The 21,693-nt window shown below is 43.0% G+C and overlaps 1 protein-coding gene across 6 annotated transcripts in view; it reads left to right on the plus strand.

Moving 5' to 3' along the window:
- TBC1D30 (TBC1 domain family member 30) overlaps window positions 1-21,693 on the plus strand; it is a 224,228-nt gene that overhangs the window by 71,647 nt on the left and 130,888 nt on the right. For 2 of the 6 annotated variants that reach the window (XM_047866385.1, XM_047866387.1), the window contains 5 exons: window positions 2,920-3,032; window positions 4,528-4,667; window positions 7,020-7,226; window positions 7,391-7,450; window positions 10,427-14,068. In XM_047866385.1, the coding sequence (XP_047722341.1) occupies window positions 2,920-3,032; window positions 4,528-4,667; window positions 7,020-7,226; window positions 7,391-7,450; window positions 10,427-11,199 (1,293 nt within the window). In that variant the 3' untranslated portion in view covers window positions 11,200-14,068. Of the gene's footprint in view, window positions 1-2,919; window positions 3,033-4,527; window positions 4,668-7,019; window positions 7,227-7,390; window positions 7,451-10,426; window positions 14,069-15,739; window positions 15,850-21,693 lie in introns of those variants that run through there. The other 4 variants (XM_047866386.1, XM_047866389.1, XM_047866388.1 and 1 more) reach the window with 3 other exon arrangements.

The raw sequence follows: 21,693 nt of genomic DNA on the forward strand, positions 1-21,693 counted from the left end.
CGATTGAGAGGTATGTTGACACACGCCATCTTTGTCCTATAGAAATTTCCAGTCTTAGGTATTAGGAGAAAAGACAACCACCTCTTTACCTTGCTGTGAGAGAATCCTAGAGGGAAAAATACCTACCGGCTGTGGTTTGATCAATTGGATGCCATTTTAGCGGCTTTTCTTTCGCAGAGGAAAACATCTGGATGGAGATGAACTGAGCCTAATTTTGTACAACTCATGTTTTCGTGTTTTTTGTGAAGCATGTCAGTAATGAAAAATACAATTTTGTTTTCAGCGGTACCTAAATATAAATGTCTATTTAAGTGTACTTTGGTAGTTTGAATAGTAAGTTGACTTACTGGTTTTCCTTGGCATCATGGAGTGTTATGGAGAGAAATGGTGAATGTCATTTCAAGGCACTCTGTTTTCTTTATTCAATCTTTTTAAAAAAAATTAATTCAGTGGCTGGGATCCAATTATGGTGGGCCATAAATCTGTCAGCAAACCTGAAATGGCTCCAGATGAAAAATGTGGGCTGTGCGTAAGGTCTTTATTTTTGAGCTGAAAGACAGGGAAGGATTCTCCCTGGTGGTCTTCCCAATTTCTTTCCATTCTAAGTGCCACACACAAAATCTGCTGGGCTTTTTCCTTCTGTAAATCATATCACTTTTTTTTTTTTTTTTTTTTTAAGTAGCAAGGGCTGTTTTTAAAAAATTGGTGGTGTCTGAAAAAGACATTGGGAGAATGCCAGTGAAATAGCGGGTGTGGATTTCAGTGAGACTTTGGACAAAATCTCTCATGACTTCCTTGAGGGCAATAGAGAGAAAAATCAGGTGCTGTTGTTAGAAGGGTTTATAGGTGCTTGGGACAACCTACCTCAAAGTGTATATCAGTAATTATTGTTACCTGGGGGCAGCTCTCATGTGCTGTGAGGCAGTATCAGCCCTTGGAATGTTCACTTTTTTCCATCAGTGATGACATGGAAATTGCAAGGATGTGGATGCTTGTCCGATAGAAGGATAATGTTTGCTTAATTAGCGCTGTCAAAAATTGAAACCGTCTGCCCTGCAAAATAGTGTGTGCCCACCATTGGAAGGGTTTCAGTGCTGCCTTTGTGACCATCTGTTGGAGAGTCTCTAGAGGCGACTTCTGCTTGGGAAGGTGGCTGAACTAAATTATGTTTACATTCCATTCTAACTCGAAGATTCTATTAGTGTGCCATATTTGGCTCTAAAGTGATTAGTAAAATTCCTTTCTTGGAATCCATTGTAAATCTCTGATTTACAATGTTGGAAACCAGAGCTTCTCAGTTACCCCGAGGACTATAGTGATGTGTGGTGTATATTCATGGCATAAACTCGCCTTCAGACGTGAGACCTTCGGCTAAGTGAGTTGAATATATGTGAAGAGGTGCTATAAACACATTTTTTTTTTCCAGGAGCACTGATTTCTTCTTTGAAGGATTAACTAAAAGTAAAGGATAGAGGAAGATAGACCAAAAAATAGAAAATGAAAGCACCAATGCAGCCAGGTTTTTGTTTTTGTTTTCTGTTTTTTTTTTTGTCAGATATCTGAAGCTGAGTGGCTCTTGAAGGAGCTTGCTAGGAGCCCAGGCCAATTACTCTGGGGCAGGACGTACTTCCCATACTGTTCTTACCAGCTTCCTTCATGAGGCTGGACAAGGGAATATTTTAATGATTTTTTATAAAACTGACAAAAATAAAACACAAGTGAATCTTCACCTGGTCACCCTACTAATTGTCTTCAACGAGACATCTTCATTCATAAGGAAATTTGAAATTCCTATCATTAATAATTTCATCTTAAAAAAATTTTTTTTAATGTTTATTTATTTTTGAGATAGAGCACAAGCAGGGGAGGGACAGAGGGAGAGGGAGACACAGAATCTGAAGCAGGCTCCAGGCTCTGAGCTGTCAGCACAGAGCCTGACATGGGGCTCAAACCCACGGACTGCAAGATCATGACCTGAGCTGAAGTTGGATGCTTACTGACTGAACCACCCAGGCGCCCTAATAATTTCATCTTTTAAACTTGAATCCCAATGGTATGGGTTTCTATTTTTAAATTATTAAGGTGTAGTTGACATAGTAGTTTTAGGTGAATGGTTTCCTGGGAGAAGTGAAACTTAGGGTGATTAATATACATTTTCTGGAGAATAAGTATTTGAAGGATTGAAGGAAAGCATTTGGAACAATTAAGCTTTAATAAAATTAAGAGAGCAAACGTGATTACTTTCTTCCTGCTGGTAGAATGATATATAATTTTGAAATTCTGGAGGAAGCACACGTGCTTTTCCCATTTTTATTTATAGATTTTTAACAGCCTATGCTTTACACCCTGTCACTTTTTTCTTTCTTTCTTTTCTTTTTTTGTTTTTAAATAACAGCTAACAATTTTCACCTCGAACTCATTCACAGACATTTGAAAAGGTGGTATCTTTGGAGAAAGCTTGCGGCTGATCACACGATCACCCACTAGATTTAATGTTGTCCAGATGACGTTGAATGTCTATAAAAGTCATCAAGCAAAGCTTTGAAAAACAAGCACCGCATATGAGCATCACCGATGGGTTCTTTGTTAAAGAAATAATAGAGAGCTGTGAATTTCTGAGTTAACCCACCTGTCAGTTGAGCCCAGAGGAAGTCAGACTGCCCCCATCTGCCACCCATGTTCACCACTTGGAATACCCAGTCACAGCTGGATTGATTTGAGAAATGAGCATTGTGTTCCTCAGTATTCTTTTGTCTTTCTCTAAAGGGGATAATGAAGTAGAATCTCTCCACCTGCTGTGTGAGAAGCAGAATCTACCTCTTTACACCCAAATCGTAGAACTTTAATATCTTTCCAGGATTGAGAAGAGTTGTTTAAGGCCATCGTTTCAGACTTGACATTTTTGCTTGTGTTTTTCAGACGGTTTATTCTATGGCTCCATTCCCTTTCCCACAGTTGGCAGAGCTGAGGGAAAAATACACCTACAACATTACACCATTCCCAGCCACAGTTAAACCCACCTCAGTTTCTGGGTAAGGTCTTTGTCCCCCCCTTGTTGTTTTCATGATGGAAGACTTAATATCTTAATGTGTTGGTGTAACTTCATATTTGTTAAGCCCCAGATATATCTATTCAAAGTAGTTTGGTACTTAAAATCTGAATGTTTCTTTCCCAAAGGTTTTGATTTAAATTCAAGACAGAGATTTTTAAAACCGTACTTTCCAAAGAATATTGGAACATAAACTGAAGGAATATTTAGAGACCCCACAACTTATTTAAAAATGTCAAATATTAAAAATTTTAATAATTAAAATAGTATAGAACAGGTGCATGAAGAGGCAGATGGCCTAATTTAAAATGAGAAGACAAGAAATTGACAAATATATATTCCTGTATAGGAACTTAGTGTTTGAAAACTTAACGTATCAAATCAATAGTGAAAAGTGTATTTAAATAGAAAAAATGAAATAATAAAACTAGCAGAAGAAAGTGTGGAAGAATGTCTTTAGTTCTTTGGAATTGGAAAGGTCTTAATAATGGACTCAGAAACACAAGGGAAAAAGTTAAGTAGTTTAAAAATAATTTTCTGCATGACTAAAAACAGAACAAAACAAAACCTTCATAAGCAGGCACAGAAATATTTTCTGAAAAAATATTTGTAATTGCAGTCTCTCATGTATAAAGTTCCTAGAAATCAGTAAGAAGATGGCTGCCCAACTGAGACACGACGAAAGGATGGGGATTGGTAGTTTATGTATAAAAGGCAGCATCGGTTGTATGAAGAGAAATGCAGCCTAGAACTAGATTGAGACTATGTTTTTATCTGTCAGATTGACAAAAATTCAGAAGGTGGATGTGCACTCTGTTGGTGACGCTATAGGGGGACACTCTTGCACAGTGCAGGTGTAGCGCATTGCTGCAAGATTTGTGGCGGGCAATTTGGCAGTATTTCCCCAGATTACTAGTGCACATATCCTTTGACCCAGCAATTCTACCTTTATGACTTATCCCACAGATGTATTTGTACACCTGCAAAGCACAGTCTGTATAAGGTTATTTATTGCAACATTACTTATAACGGTAGAAGATTGGAAACCACTCAGGTGTGTATTGTCAGTGGCCTGGTTCCATTACATGGGCTACATGCATACAATACAGTGCAGCTGTACAAAAAGGATGAGAAAGCTCTGTGTGTGAACGTGGAGAAAGTTTGAGGTACATAGAAGCAAGGTGCAGAAGAATGTATACAGTATGCTAATAATTATGCAAAAGGAAGAGAAAAATAAGACTATAGTTATCTTTGCTTATCTATGCAATAAAGAAACTGAAGAACGCATAGAAATTAGTAGCAATGGTCACCTTTGGGAATTAAGTAGGGCAAAGGCAGAAGTTGGACAGGGATGGGAGAGAGACTTTTTATGTATGTTATATTCGTAGTTATAAAAATTAAACCATGTGACCGTATCATTTATTTTTCAAAAACACCACAATTTTCTTTGAATATTTTTTTCTTTTATGTTTTCCAAGACGACATGGTAAGGTCAGAGACAGTGATGAAGAGAATGACCCAGACGATGAAGATGCTATCACTAATGCAGTGGGGTGCCTTGGACCTTTCAGCGGGCTCCTGGCACCCGAACTGCAGAAGTACCAAAAGCAAATTAAAGGTAAAGAGGTCGCTTTCTATTTAGATGATCTCAATGTGTTGGGTCACTATAGCAAAGGTATTATTATTGTGTCTGATCAATGACTACTGTTTCCTTACCTGGTTACCACTATTAAAGGTCTTTGTTAAAAGTGTCTTCTGTGCTACTCTATCATGTAGTAGGATCTCTCTGTTATGTGTTACACACATCATACCTATATCTTTTTCTTATGTGTTTTGCCTCCAGTTTATCTGATTCCACTTCGTATGCTCAGTTCCTTAGCCTGGAACCTGGCATATAATAGATGTTTACCACATTCTGTTTGAATTTAATTGATACAAAATGGCTTCTTTTCCACTATAGAAATACCCTCTAAATCTAAAACATTATGGTAGCCTCTCCTTGAATTTGAGTGATTAGAAACTCATTATCTCATAGGATATTCTGCTGGATCCCTCTGCTTAGCCCATGGTTTCTAGTTGAGAAAAGATAATCTCCACCTACCAGCTCTTTTAATAGTTCTTTTGAACAAAAGACAGCAAGTCTACTCCCTCTTTTATTGGATGTCTCTTGAAATCTTGAGGACATCCATCATGTCCCCCAAATCCCTGTCTATGGTCCAAGATCAAAATTTTTCAGAAGGGATGACTTCCAGAACTTTTGATATTCTGTATATTCACCTTTTGATGTCCTGTAGTGTCCCTCTTAAAAAGTGGCGCTCTGAATTGGATGCTATACTACATTTGTTTTTTTCTTGTAGAGAATGGACCTTTTGTGGTCTGGACACCATCGACGTAATGAACTTTTTTTTTAAGTTTTGGTTTTTTTTTTGTAAATTTTTGAGACACACACACACACACACACACACACACACACACACAGCATGAGCAGGGAGGGGGAGAAAAAGAGGGAGACACAGAATTGGAAACAGGCTCCAGGCTCTGACCTGTCATTATAGAGCCCAGCACAGGCCTTGAACTCCCTGACTGTGAGATCATGACCTGAGCAGAAGTCAGACACCCAACCGACTAAGTGACCCGGGTGCCACAATTCTTGTCAGTTTTAACTAAGTTCAGATTAGCAGGACCCCTTTTAATTTTCTTCTCCTTTTTTTTTTTTCATGTTTATTTATTTTTAAGAGAGAGAGAGACAGAGCATACGCAAGCAGGGAGGGTGCAGAGAGAGAGGGAGACACAGAATCTAAAGCAGGCTCCAGGCTCTGAGCTGTCAGCACAGAGCCCAGTGCAGGGCTCCAACTCATGAACTGTGAGATCATGACCTGAGCCAAAGTCGCACACTTAACCGATTGAGCCACCCAGGCACCCCTTAATTTTCTTCTCCTTAAAAATGTGTTTTCCATAAAAAAGGAAGTAAATTTGTCTGATGTTTAAGCTTTACCTGAATAACAGTTTCAGCAGATGCTACGATAGTTGAAATCCTCCACTAATTATTTTTTTAAAAGCGGTTCCCAGGCCGTTTTACATACTGTGCTAGAAAAGCCTATGTAGTGTGTCTGCCCTCACACAGTGCTTATTTCTACTTCTCAGATGTAATCTCAATTTTATTTAAAGGACAAATCTGCTAGTTGTAGGTGTCACAGGAGCAGAAACCACATCAGACAAAACACACATAGGCAGGAAATGTGTATTAAATGAATACAAACATTTCTAGTGATGCAGTGATTCAGAGTTTTGATATGTTTTTTTAAATATTTATTTGAGAGAGAGAGAGAGAGACAGAGCGTGATCAGGGGAGGGGCAGAGAGAGAGACACAGAATCCAAAGCAGGCTCCAGGCTCTGAGCTGTCAGCACAGAGCCCGATGCAGGGCTCAAATTCACAAGCCATGAGATCATCACCTCAGTCGAAGTCAGATGCTTAACTGACTGAGCCACCCAGATGCCCCGAAGTCTTGATAATTTTATAGAACGTGTTGCTATTTTTAACTTAGGAAAAACTCACTTTTAATGATGGTCTAAACTCTACGAACAGTCAATTCCTTATAAATCCTCATGCAGTTATATGCAAATCTGTCAACTGACTTTAGACACCTGGAGTTATATTTTCCTAAGGGAATTTTAGAAAAAGGCAGTGATATTTATGTGGAAACAGTTGTTCTTATGTCTACAGAATGAGCAAAGTGCTAATAAAATCAAACAGTGAACCCACACAGCTCATTTCAGACCCACAGTTAGGCTAATCAGAAAATGCAGAAATATTTTCAGGACCAAATGAAAACCAGTACAACAAACTGGAGCATGCATTTTTTTTTTTTTTTTTTTTGTGGTTAGAATTCCCTGGAAGTTAAGATACCACACTGGGGCACAGTGTAATCTTTCTCTTCCATGTCCGTGTCTCTCTCCTCTGGAGTGTAGAACCAAATGAAGAGCAGAATCTGCGGTCTAATAACATTGCAGAGCTGAGTCCAGGAGCGATCAACTCTTGTCGAAGTGAGTACCACGCAGCTTTCAACAGTATGATGATGGAGCGCATGACCACGGATATCAACGCGCTGAAGCGGCAGTATTCTCGGATTAAGAAGAAGCAGCAACAGCAGGTTCATCAGGTGTACATCCGGGCAGGTAATGTGATTCTTTGTTTGAATCAATTTCCCCTCTGTGTCTTGTGAAGGAAGGAACCATACTCCTGGGATCGCCTCGGTATTGCAACCCTGTAGCTCAGTATCCGCAAACACTGCTGGCATGAGGAGATGACCTATTTAGTATCCCCTTTCTTATTTTATTAGGCTCTACAGAAGAAAAAGACCATGGGTCCATTTTAGGTACCAAGAACCAGGCACTTGATGGTATTAAACACGTCTGTACTACGTGTGCTTGCGGAGAGGGGTTTACAAATGATGAAACTGTTGCAAACGCCATGCAGTCCTTGGACTTGAGACATTTTTGAGCTCTTGCTTCCTAAATTTTAGGCATTTGAAAATGGAAACTATTGATCTGTGCACTAGTAAATTAAGCTATCCACTGGTCATTCAGGTAGTAATATAACAGAAGCTGTCATCAGAGAAAAAGGAAAAAGCCATTCCTGTGCCTCACCGATGGGTTAGCGGGGTCTTTCTTGGGGATCTGCCGAGAAGAGCAAAATTGGATTAGGTTGGAAATGCTCTTTTCCAAGGACTGTCCAGCTGCTTTTTTTGTTTTCTTTTTAAATTCCACAAATCCCAGTGAACAGTCTGCTTTGTGATTTAATACACGCTGATTTGGGAAGTGGTTTGTCTTGTTCTAAGTGAAATCCTAATGAAAATGATGCCTGTCCTGTGTTAAAATGAAGTTGACTTGGGAGCACGTGACTGATCTTGCACGAAAACTGTACTTACCCTCCACTTACGGGGGAGGAGCGGGTTAACTTCCTGAATATTTTTACTTTGACTTGAATCATTAAGAGGGCATTCACAAAAGAAACAACTCTAGCACTTTAATTTTAAAAACATTGGCTCAAACATATCCTCATTTTTGTCCTTAAAGAAATGAGGCAGGTAAGGATGGATATGCTTCTGTCCTTTTAAAAGATGAGGAAATTGACTCAGGAAAGCTTAGCAGGGTTGTGTAGCGATGGTCGGTGGTCAGGCCAGGGCTAGACCCCCGTGTTCTGATTCTTTACATAGTCCCTTTTTCACTTGCGCCCTACACATCTGTGGGTGTGATGGTGAACAGTTGTCGGTGGGTATTAAATTGGCCCAGTGTCTTGTGCTGTAGCTAGGGGGTCAGTAAACTGTGTTCCACAGGCCACATCCGGCTAGCTGCCTGTTTTTGTAACTAAAATTTTATTGGAATACAGGCATGCCCCCTTATTTACATATTGCCTATGACTGCTTTTGCACTACAAAAGTCTAAAATATTTACGTATTGTCTATGGCTGCTTTTGTATTACAAAAGTCTAAAATATTTACAGTCAGGAAAAGTTCGCTGACCCTTATCTGGATCATGGTTTGTGTGGTTCCGTTTAGGGAGCTTGTTGCTCAAAGACAAAGAGCATTGCTTTTGAAACTTCAGTGTGCATGTAAATCACTTGGGGATCTGTTAAGATGAAGAGTCCGTTTCAGCAGCTTTGGGGTGGGGCTGAGATGATGTATTTCCAACAAGCTCCTGGGTGGTGCCAGTGCTGCTGGGTGGGGATCACGCTTTGAGTAGCTTTTAGAAGGGATGGTATAAGAGGATTAGCAGTGCAGGTGGAGAGGGTGCGCTTGACTTCAGCTTCTGAGATGTGAAGGAAGGCGGTGAGGATGGCGGTTGAGGTATCAGCTTCCCAGGTTAAGGAGGACGGGAAGTTGGGGCCTTTTGGACCCGGTAGCTTCTGTTTTTTGTGGAGAAATCGGAGGAAAAGTTGTTTGCTTTTGGAGGAGTAAGTTGGGGAAGTCAGGTAGGAGCGTAGAGAAAGCAATGAAGATTTGGGTAGGTCATCGAACGGAATGGAAGAGGGAAAGAAAAGGGTTGTTCAGTGGCTTTGAGGACCCAACAAAATAGGAAGTTATGAATCTGAAGGGCTTTCAGTCCACATGTCTGTGTGGTTTTTTTTTTTTCCCCCTCCCTTTTTGGAAAAGATAAAAATCCAGGGTTGGGATTTTGCCAGGCATAAAGAGATAGGGGTGTCAAGAATGTGGTTATCGGTGAGGCAGCATCCTGGTGATCAGCCATGCATCTAGCCGGGGGAGGAGTGCAAGTGACTCACACATAGACAAGGGGTTATGGGAAGTTTGAAAGATGAGAGAACCCAAGTCTCTGGTTCAGTACCATGTATAATTATATCGAGAACCTGAGAGCCAGGAGAGCCAAAGAGAAGAATCAGAGACTTAAATATTTTTCAGGTAAGATAGATCTGGGTGATGAAGTTTCGGATGGAATTGGGGAGGCTGAGGAAGTATGAGGATGGGTCATTCAGAGAAACAGTCATGCAACTGAGGGAGGTAGTAGGATATGGGATGGAGAGGAGACTGTAGTCAACATTTTCAATAAAGACTGGAGTGTGACCCAAGGTACGTGACAGCAGTCGAGAAGCGTAGAGGTGAGCTCAGCCAGATGATAGGGATGTCAGGAGGAAGGTTGCTCACACAGAGATGGTAGGGCCTTCTCCCTACTGCTTCTGCCTGCTGTTGTCATCTCTGGGGCCATGTGTGTTTGAGCGTCATCTGAAATAGAGGCTTGGTCGTAGCCACTGGAGGAGGACGACAGGAATACTATCACCAGTGCCCTCCAGGAGAGCACGGCTTTGGTGCTCTCCAGTTTCAATTTGCTTTCAAAGTCCATTGAGGACACAGGAGTGGGATCAGGAATCAAGCAGCAGTGATCTCCCTACATTTTCACCACCTTCTGTCACCTCTGTCATTCTGCCTGCTCTCACCTTTATAATATGCAGCGTGTTCTTTTCCTACCCCTCAGAAGCTCACAGCTGATAATCCATATCGTAGTGTTTGACTTATTTTTAAAACAGTCTTCTACAGTTTTCTAGGTACAGGACCTCTGAGGTTATTTCTCAGAGACAAAAACTCTCAGTAAGAAACAGTAGGGTGTCTGCACTTTAGTAATGAGGGGCCAGAGTCTGCTTCTTTTTGTATCCTCAGCCTCTCGTCTCCTCCTTTTGGAAGAGGAGGGAACAGGTATTCCAGGCTCTAGGGTTGAATTCAGTTTCTGTTACCTTCAGTCACATGACTCTGCAAAACCTGGCGGATACGTGGGTTGGGATGTGGGGACAACCTCTGTGATTCCTGTTCTGTGATGGATGGTTTCTCTGTGGTCCATTTCACACAACCTTTCAACGTTTCTTTCAGATAAAGGGCCAGTGACCAGCATTCTCCCATCTCAGGTAAACAACTCTCCGGTCATAAACCACCTTCTTTTAGGAAAGAAGGTGAAGATGTCAAACAGACCTGCCAAGAATGCGGTCATCCACATCCCCGGCCACACAGGAGGCAGAACGTCTCCTGTCCCTTATGAAGACCTCAAGACGAAGCTCAATTCTCCGTGGCGAACTCACATCCGAGTCCACAAGAAGAACATGACGAGGACCAAGAGTCAGCTGGGCTGCGGGGACACCGTTGGGCTGATAGAAGAGCAGAATGAGGGCTGCAAGACTAAGAGCCCGGGGGCGGCGGAGTTCCCCTCCAGCCGCGCCGCGGCAGCTGGAGGAGAAGGTGGCAGCTCGGAAGGCCGTGTGGGGAGGACAATCGAAGGGCAGTCTCCGGAGCCAGCGTTTGGGGATGCCGACGCTGACGTGTCTGCGGTCCAGGTGAAGTTAGAAGCCTTGGAACTGAACCGGAGGGATGCTGCTGCCGACCCCGAGCCCAAGGCACACGCGCCCTGCCAACGGCACTTCCCGGAGCTGCCTGATACGCCCGGGGAAACCAAGCCTCCCCAGGGCGGCCACCTGAAAGCACCCATCTTTAGCCCTTTCCCCAGCGTCAAACCACTGCGCAAGTCAGCCACTGCCAGGAACTTGGGATTATATGGTCCTACAGAAAGAACCCCAACCGTGCACTTTCCTCACATGAGCAGGGGCTTCAGCAAATCCAGCGGTGGGAACAGTGGCACTAAGAAACGATGATGGCCTTCAGAAGCTTCGACTGTAGATGCGCCTTCCCATGGTGGTAAAAGGGTTCCGGCTGAGGCTCCAAAAGAGTGTTAATTGTCCAGTGAAAATGAATAGATAGGTTCAGAGATGAACACCAGTCTGTAAAGATGGGAAATGGAACTTTTCTAGTGGGAGCCAGGACGGGGATGTTTTCCCACCCACCGCTAACCGATCCAGTGAATTCTTGTGGCAGCATAAATATTGTAGTTTTAAAGCGTGAAGTTTTCCCTATTTTTAATCGTGAGTTGTTTAGAAAAGACTGCGTATTTAGACTGTTAACCCCTCTTCCTTCTTCCTGTTCTGAGGGCTGTCAGGGTCCCTGCGACAACACTCCTCCAAACCTTCTGGTTCTCTGGGCGTTAGCGATACTCAAGCATGCACACACTAGCTCGCTAGAACAGAAACTGTACAAAGGAAGTAGGTTTCTTAGTTACAAAAAGCATCCTGATTTCCCCCTTCCTGCCCCACTGGGGGAATGTTTGTGTGTGTGCGTTTTTCTTCAGTAGTTTCTCTCAGCCAGTCTGAAGATTGTTTTCTCATTCTAGAGCTAAAGTGCAGGAGAAAAATGTAGATAGCCTTAGTTTCTCTTTCTGCCTGCAAAATGAAGAAAACCCTTTATCTGTTGAAATTTAGGTTAAGCCACCAATTTGAAGATCTTATCCAGAGAACCCACACGGGATATGCATTAAGCAATCGCTCTGAACGGCTTGCTGATTCTGCTAAGCTTTCCCCAAGGTTCATTTTTTTCCCCTCTAAGAAGAGTTATGGTCCTCAGTGTTGGGATGACTTGGTGGGCTCTCCATGGAGCGTGTCCCGTGTTGTCCGCCGTGCAGCTCACTTACCTACCAGCTCTTCATGGCAGACGCAGCGATGCTCGATCGTGGCTCGAGCCGTGTTCACGGCTGCTGCTCGGAAGCCAGAAACACAGCACCTGCAATTCTGTTACTTGAATTTTGTGCTTTTTTGATTGGAGCACTTTGTTGAGTACTTTTGTTACTTGAACACTGCCTTTCTTTGGAGAAGGCATTAGTGCTTTCTAGCTCTCTCTTACCCACTTCTCTCCCGGTCCCAGCGGGTCAGAGACAGCACCTGTTATCTCCACTATGCAGATGGGAACTCTGAGCCACACGGAGGTGAAGTAGCATTACAGGCAGATACTCAAGGTGAATACTCCCAGTATTCCCTGTGACTTGGTCACATCTCCTCTGGCACGACAGGCGGATTTACTGCTCTTTGTACACAGATGCATTGGCTGTATAGGTTCTAAAAACCAAGACTGGGAAGCCACTCACTGTACTCCCTCTTGACTCAGAGGACCTTTCTCCAGATGGTACAGAGTCCCGTGATGGCGTTTCACAAAACCAGCTCTGTTTTTACCCAAAAAGGTAGTTCATTTTAAAAATGCTTCGTGCAGCTGTCATTTGAACAAAGGCTCACTCCTCAGTCCCCTTGTCTTACTGTTATCCGAAGAATAGCCTCAGCATCTTTATCCTCCTCTCTGATAGACCTTGACCATGCCTGCAGGCACATTGTCGATGCACTCAGTGTTCATTTGGGCTAATTGGATTGCCAATTCTGAAACCAAAGCTATAATTTTAGAGAGGGCTTCTACTGTGAGAGGTATTAATTTTCATAATAAAATAGAGAATGTGGTAGTGTGGGCTTTTTTTTGAGTAGAAGACACAAGAATGACATACAGTGAGAAAAGCCATGTTATCCCTTTTGTGGTATTTTTACCCCCAAAGGCACTGAAGGTGGAAAATATGACTACTGAGTTATTGCGGTGTTGGTCTTGAATTCTGTGCCACCTGAGGTTGGCATGCAGCTTCTTAAAAAGCAGCCACGCCCACCACCTGTCTTGGGAAGGAAGGAGGTGGGATGTTGGGCTTACCTCGCGTCCCGCCCTGGGGTTGAGACCGCTACGTTTTTCAAAATTAAGCAAATGAAATGATTTTCTTCTATCTGCTAAAACTTTACAGATGATGATTCCACCTTATATTCTTTTCTTCTCCCCCACCCCAATGAGTCAGAACAGATTCATCCCTTTGAGGGATGTCTGACTGGAATGGAGGAATAGTCTCTCTTCTCTTGAGTCAGCCCCGTGCTCCCTGAGGATCTGGGTCCAGGGAGGTGGATGCTGGGGCGAAGCCGCTTACCACAGTCCTTGGGATGGCACTGTTGTGTCTAAGTGTCTTAGTGTTGGTGACACAGGCCCCACCAGTTTCCCTCTGATGGTCTTTCTGGGAGAGGGACGGACGAGACGGGCGCATGCTTTGGAAGAAGTATTTTAGCCCAAATGGAAGAATGAATAACTGAAAGGATCATAGTCCTCGGAGGTCAAAATGACCTTGTCAGGATTTTAAAAACCGAAGGATTTCTGTTGAAGCACTCTCTGTACCAATAACATGCATGCATTGTACCGTGTAATCACAATGTGAATCGGTCAACTTTGGAGACTTGCCTACTTTAGGAAATAGAGAAATCTGCAGTAGCCTTCACCACGCAGCATGTACAAAGACCAGTATGGACTCGTTCTCCTCCCTACGTATTGGACACTGTACTCAAGCACCAGAAGTACTTACCAAGTAGCGGTTTCTCGATTTCTAGATCTGTCTGTCCCCTGTCAGCACTTGTGCGGGGAGTCCCCTCCTTCCAGTGCTTCTGCACCTCAATACTCTTTCAAAAGCCTCCAGATGGTTTAAACCTAGTTTGTAATGTTTGACCTGTGGGCTGTCACTTTTTGAAACATTGTATTCCTTTTTCTTTTTTCTTTTTTGTCTCTGTTGTTCTGAAGAATTGTACTGATTACAAAGACATGCGCATAAAGATTCTTGTTGTTGTAGCTGTCGTGCCATTTTCTGAGTGCATGCGTAGAATACCGTTGTGACACTGACATTCTCCTTCCCCTTCCGCTTCAAGTTTTTCCCCTCCTTAGTCACGGAACTGGGGAAACAGCCCAGTAAGCTCCATCTCCCCCAATCTAATCACTGGGCTGCAAGGTGGCCCGTGACCTCTTGAGAACTTGGCAGAGGAGCAGGTTCCTAGGTATGAGTGAGTAGAGAGTTTACTTAAGAACGTGTGTGTGAATGTACGTGTGTGTATAAAATTAGCCATTAGGTTTGTCATTTTCCTTTGTTTCAATAAAATAGGACGCCAGGAACGTAACTCAGCTTCCTGGTCTCATGGGTGGGATGTGAATGGACAGCTGTGGTCACAGGCACTGCTTCAGCCTGCTCCCTTCATCAAGTCTCCCTTTACTCTTTCTGAGCCACTTTCTTTGCTGCCTCCAGCAATCATTTGAGGCAACGTTTAAAATACATTACTTTTTCGGGGTGCCTGGATGGCTCAGTCGGTTGAGCATCTGACTTTGGCTCAGGTCATGATCTCACAGTTTGTGAGTTCAAGCCCTGTGTTGGGCTCTGTGCTGGCAGCTCGGAGCCTGGAGTCTGCTTCGGATTCTGTGTCTCCTTCTCTCTCTGCCTCTTCCCTGCTTGTGCTCTTTCTCAAATAAACGTTAAAAAAATTTTTAAAAACATATTATTTTTCCTAATGAAAGAAGTAGCATATATTTTAAGAAAATTTGCAAAACCGAGCATAAGGAATCCTCAGTGTTCTGGTATGGGCTTCTCCGGAACGTTCTTGTATGTGTGTGTGCATGTATACACACACAAAAAGGTATATTTAGTTGTCCTTCCAGTAGACGCTCGTATACAGCGTCATTTTCAGTGACTTTCCTTCATGTGTTCATGCCAGAATTCAGGACTGTTGTCAAACAGTTGGTTCCTGATTGTAGGTAGTATTTGAGAGCGTCTTAATACTTACATCTTTGTGTACAGACTTAAGTACGTTCTCAGGGTACATTCATCGAGTTGGTGTTACTGGATTAGAAAGTATGAACATTTTGGGGGCACCCGGGTGGTGCAGTCGGCTAAGCCTCTGACACTTGATCTCAGCTTAGGTCATGGTCTCACGATTTGTGAGATCGAGTCCCATGTCAGGCTCTGCACTGACAGTGCTAACAAGCCTGTTTGGGATTCTCTCTCTCTCCCTCTCTCTCTCTCTCTGCCCCTTCCCCATGTTCTCTTTCTCTCAAAATAAATGAACTTTAAAAATAGGAACATTTTTGGGGCGCCTGGGTGGCTTGGTCAGTTAAGCGTCCGACTTCGGCTCAGGTCATGATCTCATAATTCGTGAGTTCAAGCGGTGGGCTCTGTGCTGACCGCTCAGAGCCTGGAGCCTGTTTCGGATTCTGTGTCTCCCTCTCTCTCTGCCCCTCCCCTGTTCATGCTTTGTCTCTCTCTGTCTCAAAAATAAATAAACGTTAAAAAAAATTTTTTTTAAATAAAAAAAAAAAATAGGAACATTTTTAAGTCATACGTATTGTCAAATTGCCACCATCAAAGGTTGAAATTCTCATTGTAAGCCATGAATAAGAATGCCTGTTTCTCTATGCCCTTGGATGAGGCAGCAGTTTTTTTCTTTTTTTTTTTTTTTCTCTTTTCTTTTTTTCTAGGACCTCCAGTATTGATAGAAGCAGTGATAACGGGCATGCATACCTCATTCCTGGCTTTTGAAGGAACCATTCAGTAAGATGTTTGCTGAGTTTCTGGTAGGTATCTTTTATCAGGTTAAGGAAATTACCTTTTATTCTTTGTTCACTAAGGTTTTAAAAAAAAATCAGCAGGTACAGTTGACCCTCAAACAGCAGGAATTTGAATTGTGGAGGTCCACTTATATGAGGATTTGATAAATACAGTGCAGTACTATAAATACATTTTTCTTAGAATTTTCCTAACATTTTCTTTTGTCCGGCTTACTTTATGATAAGAATACAGTGTAATACATATAACATACAAAAATGTGTTAATTGGAGGTTTATATTATTGGTAAAGCTTCTGGCTAACCGGCTGTTAGTAGTTAAGTTTTGGGGGAGTCAAATACGTGGATTTTCAACTGTGCTTCTCACCCTCGTGTTGCTCAGTGGTTAATTGTATTGAACTTTGTCAAATGATCGCACATTGCATACTTTGAGAAGAAACTAGTGTGTGAGATTTGAACTCAAACTTGAGGAAATGACCACTACCAGGTTTCTTCTAAGAGTACTAGATATTTTGGAGTTGGAAGTGATAGCAGCAAAAGTTTTATGTGCAAATTGTCATTGCAGTAAATTTACTAGTAGAAATTTGGAAAGAATATCTGAGAACAGAGGAAATGGTTGGGGTGAATTATTGTTCATCCATAAGATGGAAATGCCCTGGTCCATGAGTGTTTCCCCCATTGGAATGGCTGTTATCTATTACATAAGGCAGTTCAGGTGAAAGTCAGCAAAGTGTGGAGTCGTGGGGCCCCTGGGATACAGTCATAGATGAGAGGCCCTTACCGGACGGTAGCTAAAGTAGAACCAGGCAGCTTTTCTTTCACAAAGACAGCCTGTGCTCGATCGCATGGGGACTGAATGGGGACTGGGAGATTGTTGGGGTTGGATCAGCTCCCGAGAGGTTCCCTGTTGGCCAGCTCCTGAACCTGAGTCTGCATCTCTCCTGGAGCTCAGCTCAGGTCAGATCTACTGATGACTTGAAAAGTCATGCTCTGTCTCATCTTCTTCACCTCGTCCAGCACACCCACTCCTTATCCGATTGCTCCACTCTGCACCCCAGAGGCCTCAAGAATCCTGGAGTTAAAACAACAACAACAAGGAGTTGACTGTTCCTTAATTTTTGTATTCCTGCTACAATTCTAGTTTTCCTTTGGGCAATGCTGATCGTTGGGAAGGAGGTGGATCAGTTCCCTTCGGGAACCAACAGGGCCGGGTGGGAGCTAGCCGATACCTCAGCCCAGATGTCTCCCCACCCCTGAGGAGTCCACAAATCTGTATTCAACAAACAAACAAACAAACACCCTAGTAAATTTGACACTGAGCTAGATTTGGCAACCACTGTCATTCTATTTTAGCGGTGTCTTAACTAGTCCCCCTCCCTGCTGCCGTAAGTACACAGTTGCCAGTGTGATCCTTCCAAAATGAAAATCTTACCAGGCCGTCCCTCCAGTCAAAATCCTATCGTACCCCATTTTCTGGGGGATAAAATCTGAAATCCTTAGTTTAGCATGATCTGGCCCATGGATATTGTTTGAGCTTTTTTCCCTACCTCTTTCCCATTCGTCACCTTCTATGTCCTGTCATCCCCACAACAACATCTACCATTCGTTTCCATGTGCTAGGCATTGTCCTGGCTCCTTCATATATGTCATCTCGCTTATTCCTTCCAAGAACCCTGTGAAGCATGTTATCCGTGTATTACCCAGATGGTGGATATGAGGTGAGCCGTTATGTCCTTGTCCACGGCCACCTAGCTGATAAATAGCAGAGTCCTGATCCCTCTGACACCAGACTGAGCTCCTTTCTCTGCTGCACCGACAACTTTGCAAACAACTTGACATACCCTGAGAGGTCCTTGCCCTCGCAGCATTCTTGTAACCGTGTATTCACAAACCTCTGCCTAGAGCACCCTGCTTGCTCCAGTCTGTCTGAGAAACACCCACTTGTCCTTTTAATCTTACCCAACGCGTCAATGAGGTCAAATCCAATTTGTCACTTTCCAGTTCTTTGATTTTTGTGCAAATTACTTAATAGCTGGGAGCTTTGGTTTCCCCATCTGTACAGTGAGAATAGTAATTTCAACCTCATAAGGTTTCTTGTGGAGTCTCCTATTTTTGCTGCCTACAATTAACTCTCTCCCTTTGGCAGCAATGCTCTGGTTTTGCTTGAGGGGTTGGCCCTCTTCCTTCTGTTGGAGTACTTCCGGGGAGGTTGATGCCCCTGGAGCACAGGGCCACAGCTAAGCCAGTCAGCATTCTCCCTCCTCCATCCCTGGTGTCTGGCCTATGGACATGCACACAGGCAAAGAAAGTCAGTTCCTGGACTCTTGTCTTGAAATCTTGGGGAAGTTGACTTGGCTCATTTCTGCTGGGTTTGCACCTGGGTGGAAAATCCCTTAAGTTGCTGCTGGGAGTGGTCTTGTAACCACGAGGGCAGAACCTGCTGGAGAAGAGAGTCAACACGGAGCAAGTGGAGCTGAGAAACCACACCCTTTTCATATCAAGTGATCCTTGGATCAGGCCATGCCTGCAACTAAATACGTCTCTCTAGGACACTTTGTTAGGTAAGCAGACGTTGGAATGCTAGCCCAGTTTGCGCAGGTTTTCTATTGTTCCTATTAAACGTCTCTTACTTGGAACAGGGATGTTATAGATGTTATAAAGATTACAGAGTATAAAGGCAAAGCAGTGGATGTATCACCAGTGAAAAATAGTTAATATTTTTTACTTTATAGTAATTCAAGCCTCTCCTGAGCTGCTTTCTCTTATTTTTGGCTTTGTCCTCCCTATCATAATAATAGATAGTGTGAAGCAGTGATGGAGTCAGGGAGCGTGGTTCTTGTTTTATGAAGAGGGCTCTTTCCTCAAGCTCTTGAGTCTTTTTTGGTCTTGTATCTCCTTGTCACAGAAGGAGAGGTGATTTTGAGTAGGAAACTATCTTTGGTTAACTTTGCCTACTATTCCAGCACCATCTGCATCCAGCCCTGTGGAAAGCAGAGTGACTTGAAAACAAAACACAAAAGAGATATTTTAACCAAATTCCACAACGTTTGGGAGCCCAATCACATACTTGTGGAACTGCCCCCTCGCAGAGGGCAATAGAAACAGAAGGCACATTGCCTCTGCCTTCCTTAGGTAGCCATGCCACCTGCTCGTGGAGAAGGCTCCAGCATGTCTCCGGTGGTATCTGCTGGGAAGCTGCGGGCTGGATCTGGTCACGGGCCTCATGGGGACCTGTAGTGTTTAGCAGAGCCACGGAAGCATGAGCTGGGACCACACCTATTTGCGAACACGTAAGAGGCATCCCCTGAGGATTTCAACATAGCCCAGTGTTAAGGGGATAAGAAGACTTTACAGATGCTGTTTCAAAACATATCTGTGACAGGGTACCTGGGTGGCTCAGTCAGTTGAGTGGCTGCCTCTTGATTTCAGTTCAGGTCGTGATCCCAGGGTCATGAGATCGAGCCCCATGTCGGCTCCGCATTTAGTATGGAGTCGGCTTAAGATTCTCATTCCCTCCCTGCCTCTCTCCATCCTTCCCTCTCTCTCTCTTTCTTTCTCCCTCCCCCCCATCCCCCTCTTTCTCTGCCCCTCTCCCCTACTTGTGCAAGCGCTCTCTTAAATAAAAAGAAACAAACACAGAAAAAAAACCCATAATGTATCATGAGAATAGTGATTTGAGTCATTGCTGTTACAGAGACCTCTTTTGGACCAGAAAGGTGCTGAGGTCTGGGGAAAATTGGGTTACATATGACTTTTACATAATAAATTCCACAAATGTATATATAGCCGAACTTAACAAATAGTGAAAAGCTTAAAGACTTTCATTGCATGTGGAGCTGTGGGCCAGAATTTCTAGTGTGTTTTTCAAGTGTGACAAACACATGACAGAGTCATGGAATCCTTAATAAAAGTGTATTCGAATAATGAAATCATTAAATGTTAGATCGAGGGATCCTGTCGCTCAGTAGTTTTCAATGGTTTTTAAGGCAGTGTGTTTGCACATGGTAAAAATTCAAACTGTAAAAAAAGCTCTTGGAGAAAACTAGGTCTCTCTCTACACCTCGATCCTTAGCCATCCAGTTTCCCTACCTACAGGAAACCACTACCAGCACTTCCTTGCAGATCCTCCCGGAAGAATGTTGTGCATATTCAAGCATGTTCACACACACATGTGTTTTTGTAAGTAGAAGCAAGATAATAAACTTCTGAATCTTTTTTTTCACTTAATGTATCAGGGAGATCGTTTCATAACAGTGCAGGCAGGGTGACCGCATTCTTTTTACTGGGGCATTGGTTCCCATTTGAGGTCTGTGCACAATGAGTTGATCCTCTTGTCCATTGTCAGGGAATGTTTTGGCTTCCGATTCCATACCTGTGGAATATGCATGCCCTTGTGTATATGTTGTTATATTGCAAATAAGCAGGTTTAGCTACAGGATAAATTCTTAGCTATGGGATTACTCGTCAACAATGTTCATTTTATATTTTGACACATGTGGCTAAATTAGTCTCTGCAGATGTTCTATAAATTCCTCCTCATGTTGCTCAATATCTTATCAAACTTTTTTGTTTTAGTGTTTATTTTTGGGAGAGAGCGAGAGCACGAGCAGAGGAGGGGCAGAGAGAGAGGGAGACAGAATTCAGAGCAGGCTCCATGTGCAAAGCAGGACATGGGGCTCAAACCCACAAACCATGAAGTCACGACCTGAGCCGAAGTTGGATGCTCAACCAACTGAGCCACCCAGGTGCCACCAAACTTTTTTGATCTTTTCTGATTGGACAGATATTAAGCTACATTTAAAAAATGGGCATGAAGTTAGCATATATCTAAAAATTACTTATAGGTCCCTTGTTCATAGCCTATGCTCACTTTTGGTCCTTTTCTCTTATTGATGCAAGTTCTCTATGCATTAAGAAAAAACATCTTTGTAATATTGCAATATTCTCATTTTTCTGGTTATCTTCTGACCTGATGCTGATTTGTGAACATGTATGTAGACTTAAAAGCATTTTTATTCAAATTCATCAGTCTTTTCTAGCTTCAGGGTCTTGTGTGATATTTATTTTTTACAACATTTTTTTAAATGTTTATTTTTGAGAGAGAACCCGTGAGTGAGTGGGGGAGGGGCAGAGAGAGAGGGAGACCCAGAATCCAAAGCAGGCTCCAGGCTGAGTTGTCATGAACTGTGAGATCATTACCTGAGCTGAAGTTGGACACCCAACCAACTAAGCCACCTAGGTGCCCCAATTCTTGTCAGTTTTAAGTAAACTCAGATTAGCGGCCCCTTTTTAATTTTATGCCCCCCTTTTTTTTAAATGTTTACGTTTTGAGGGAGAGAGGGAGGGTGGGAGGGAGTGCAAGTAGGGGAGAGACAGAGCAAGAAGGAGACACAGAATCTGAAGAGGGCTCCAGGTTCCAAGCTGTCAGCACAGAGCCCAGCACAGGGCTCGAACGCACAAACTGTGAGATTATGACCTGAGCCGAAGTCAGACTTGGATGCTTAACCGACTGACCCACCCAGGTGCCCCAGGTCTTGTGTGATATTTAGAAAGGCCTTCCCCAAATCTTTGGAATTGTTCGAAAATTATTTCTTTTTTTTTTCCTTCTCTTTTCTTGGGTTTCATTTTCCATGGCTTAAATCTTTGATCCATCTGGAATTTACTTTTGTGTAAGATGTGCATGATGGTTCCATCTTAACATTTTCCCAAATGGTTGCCTAGTGGTCCAAACACCATTTATTAAATAGCCCATCTTCTCATCATTGATGTGAAATGCCACCACCGTGAGTATCCCATACTCAATACCTGTGTGTGTTTTAGGGTTTCTTTCTGGACTTTCAGATCCACAGTTTGTGTTCAAACCAAATG

Source organism: Prionailurus viverrinus, chromosome B4 (genome assembly GCF_022837055.1).
Source record: "Prionailurus viverrinus isolate Anna chromosome B4, UM_Priviv_1.0, whole genome shotgun sequence".
In the NCBI taxonomy this organism is placed as follows: Eukaryota; Metazoa; Chordata; class Mammalia; order Carnivora; family Felidae; genus Prionailurus; species Prionailurus viverrinus.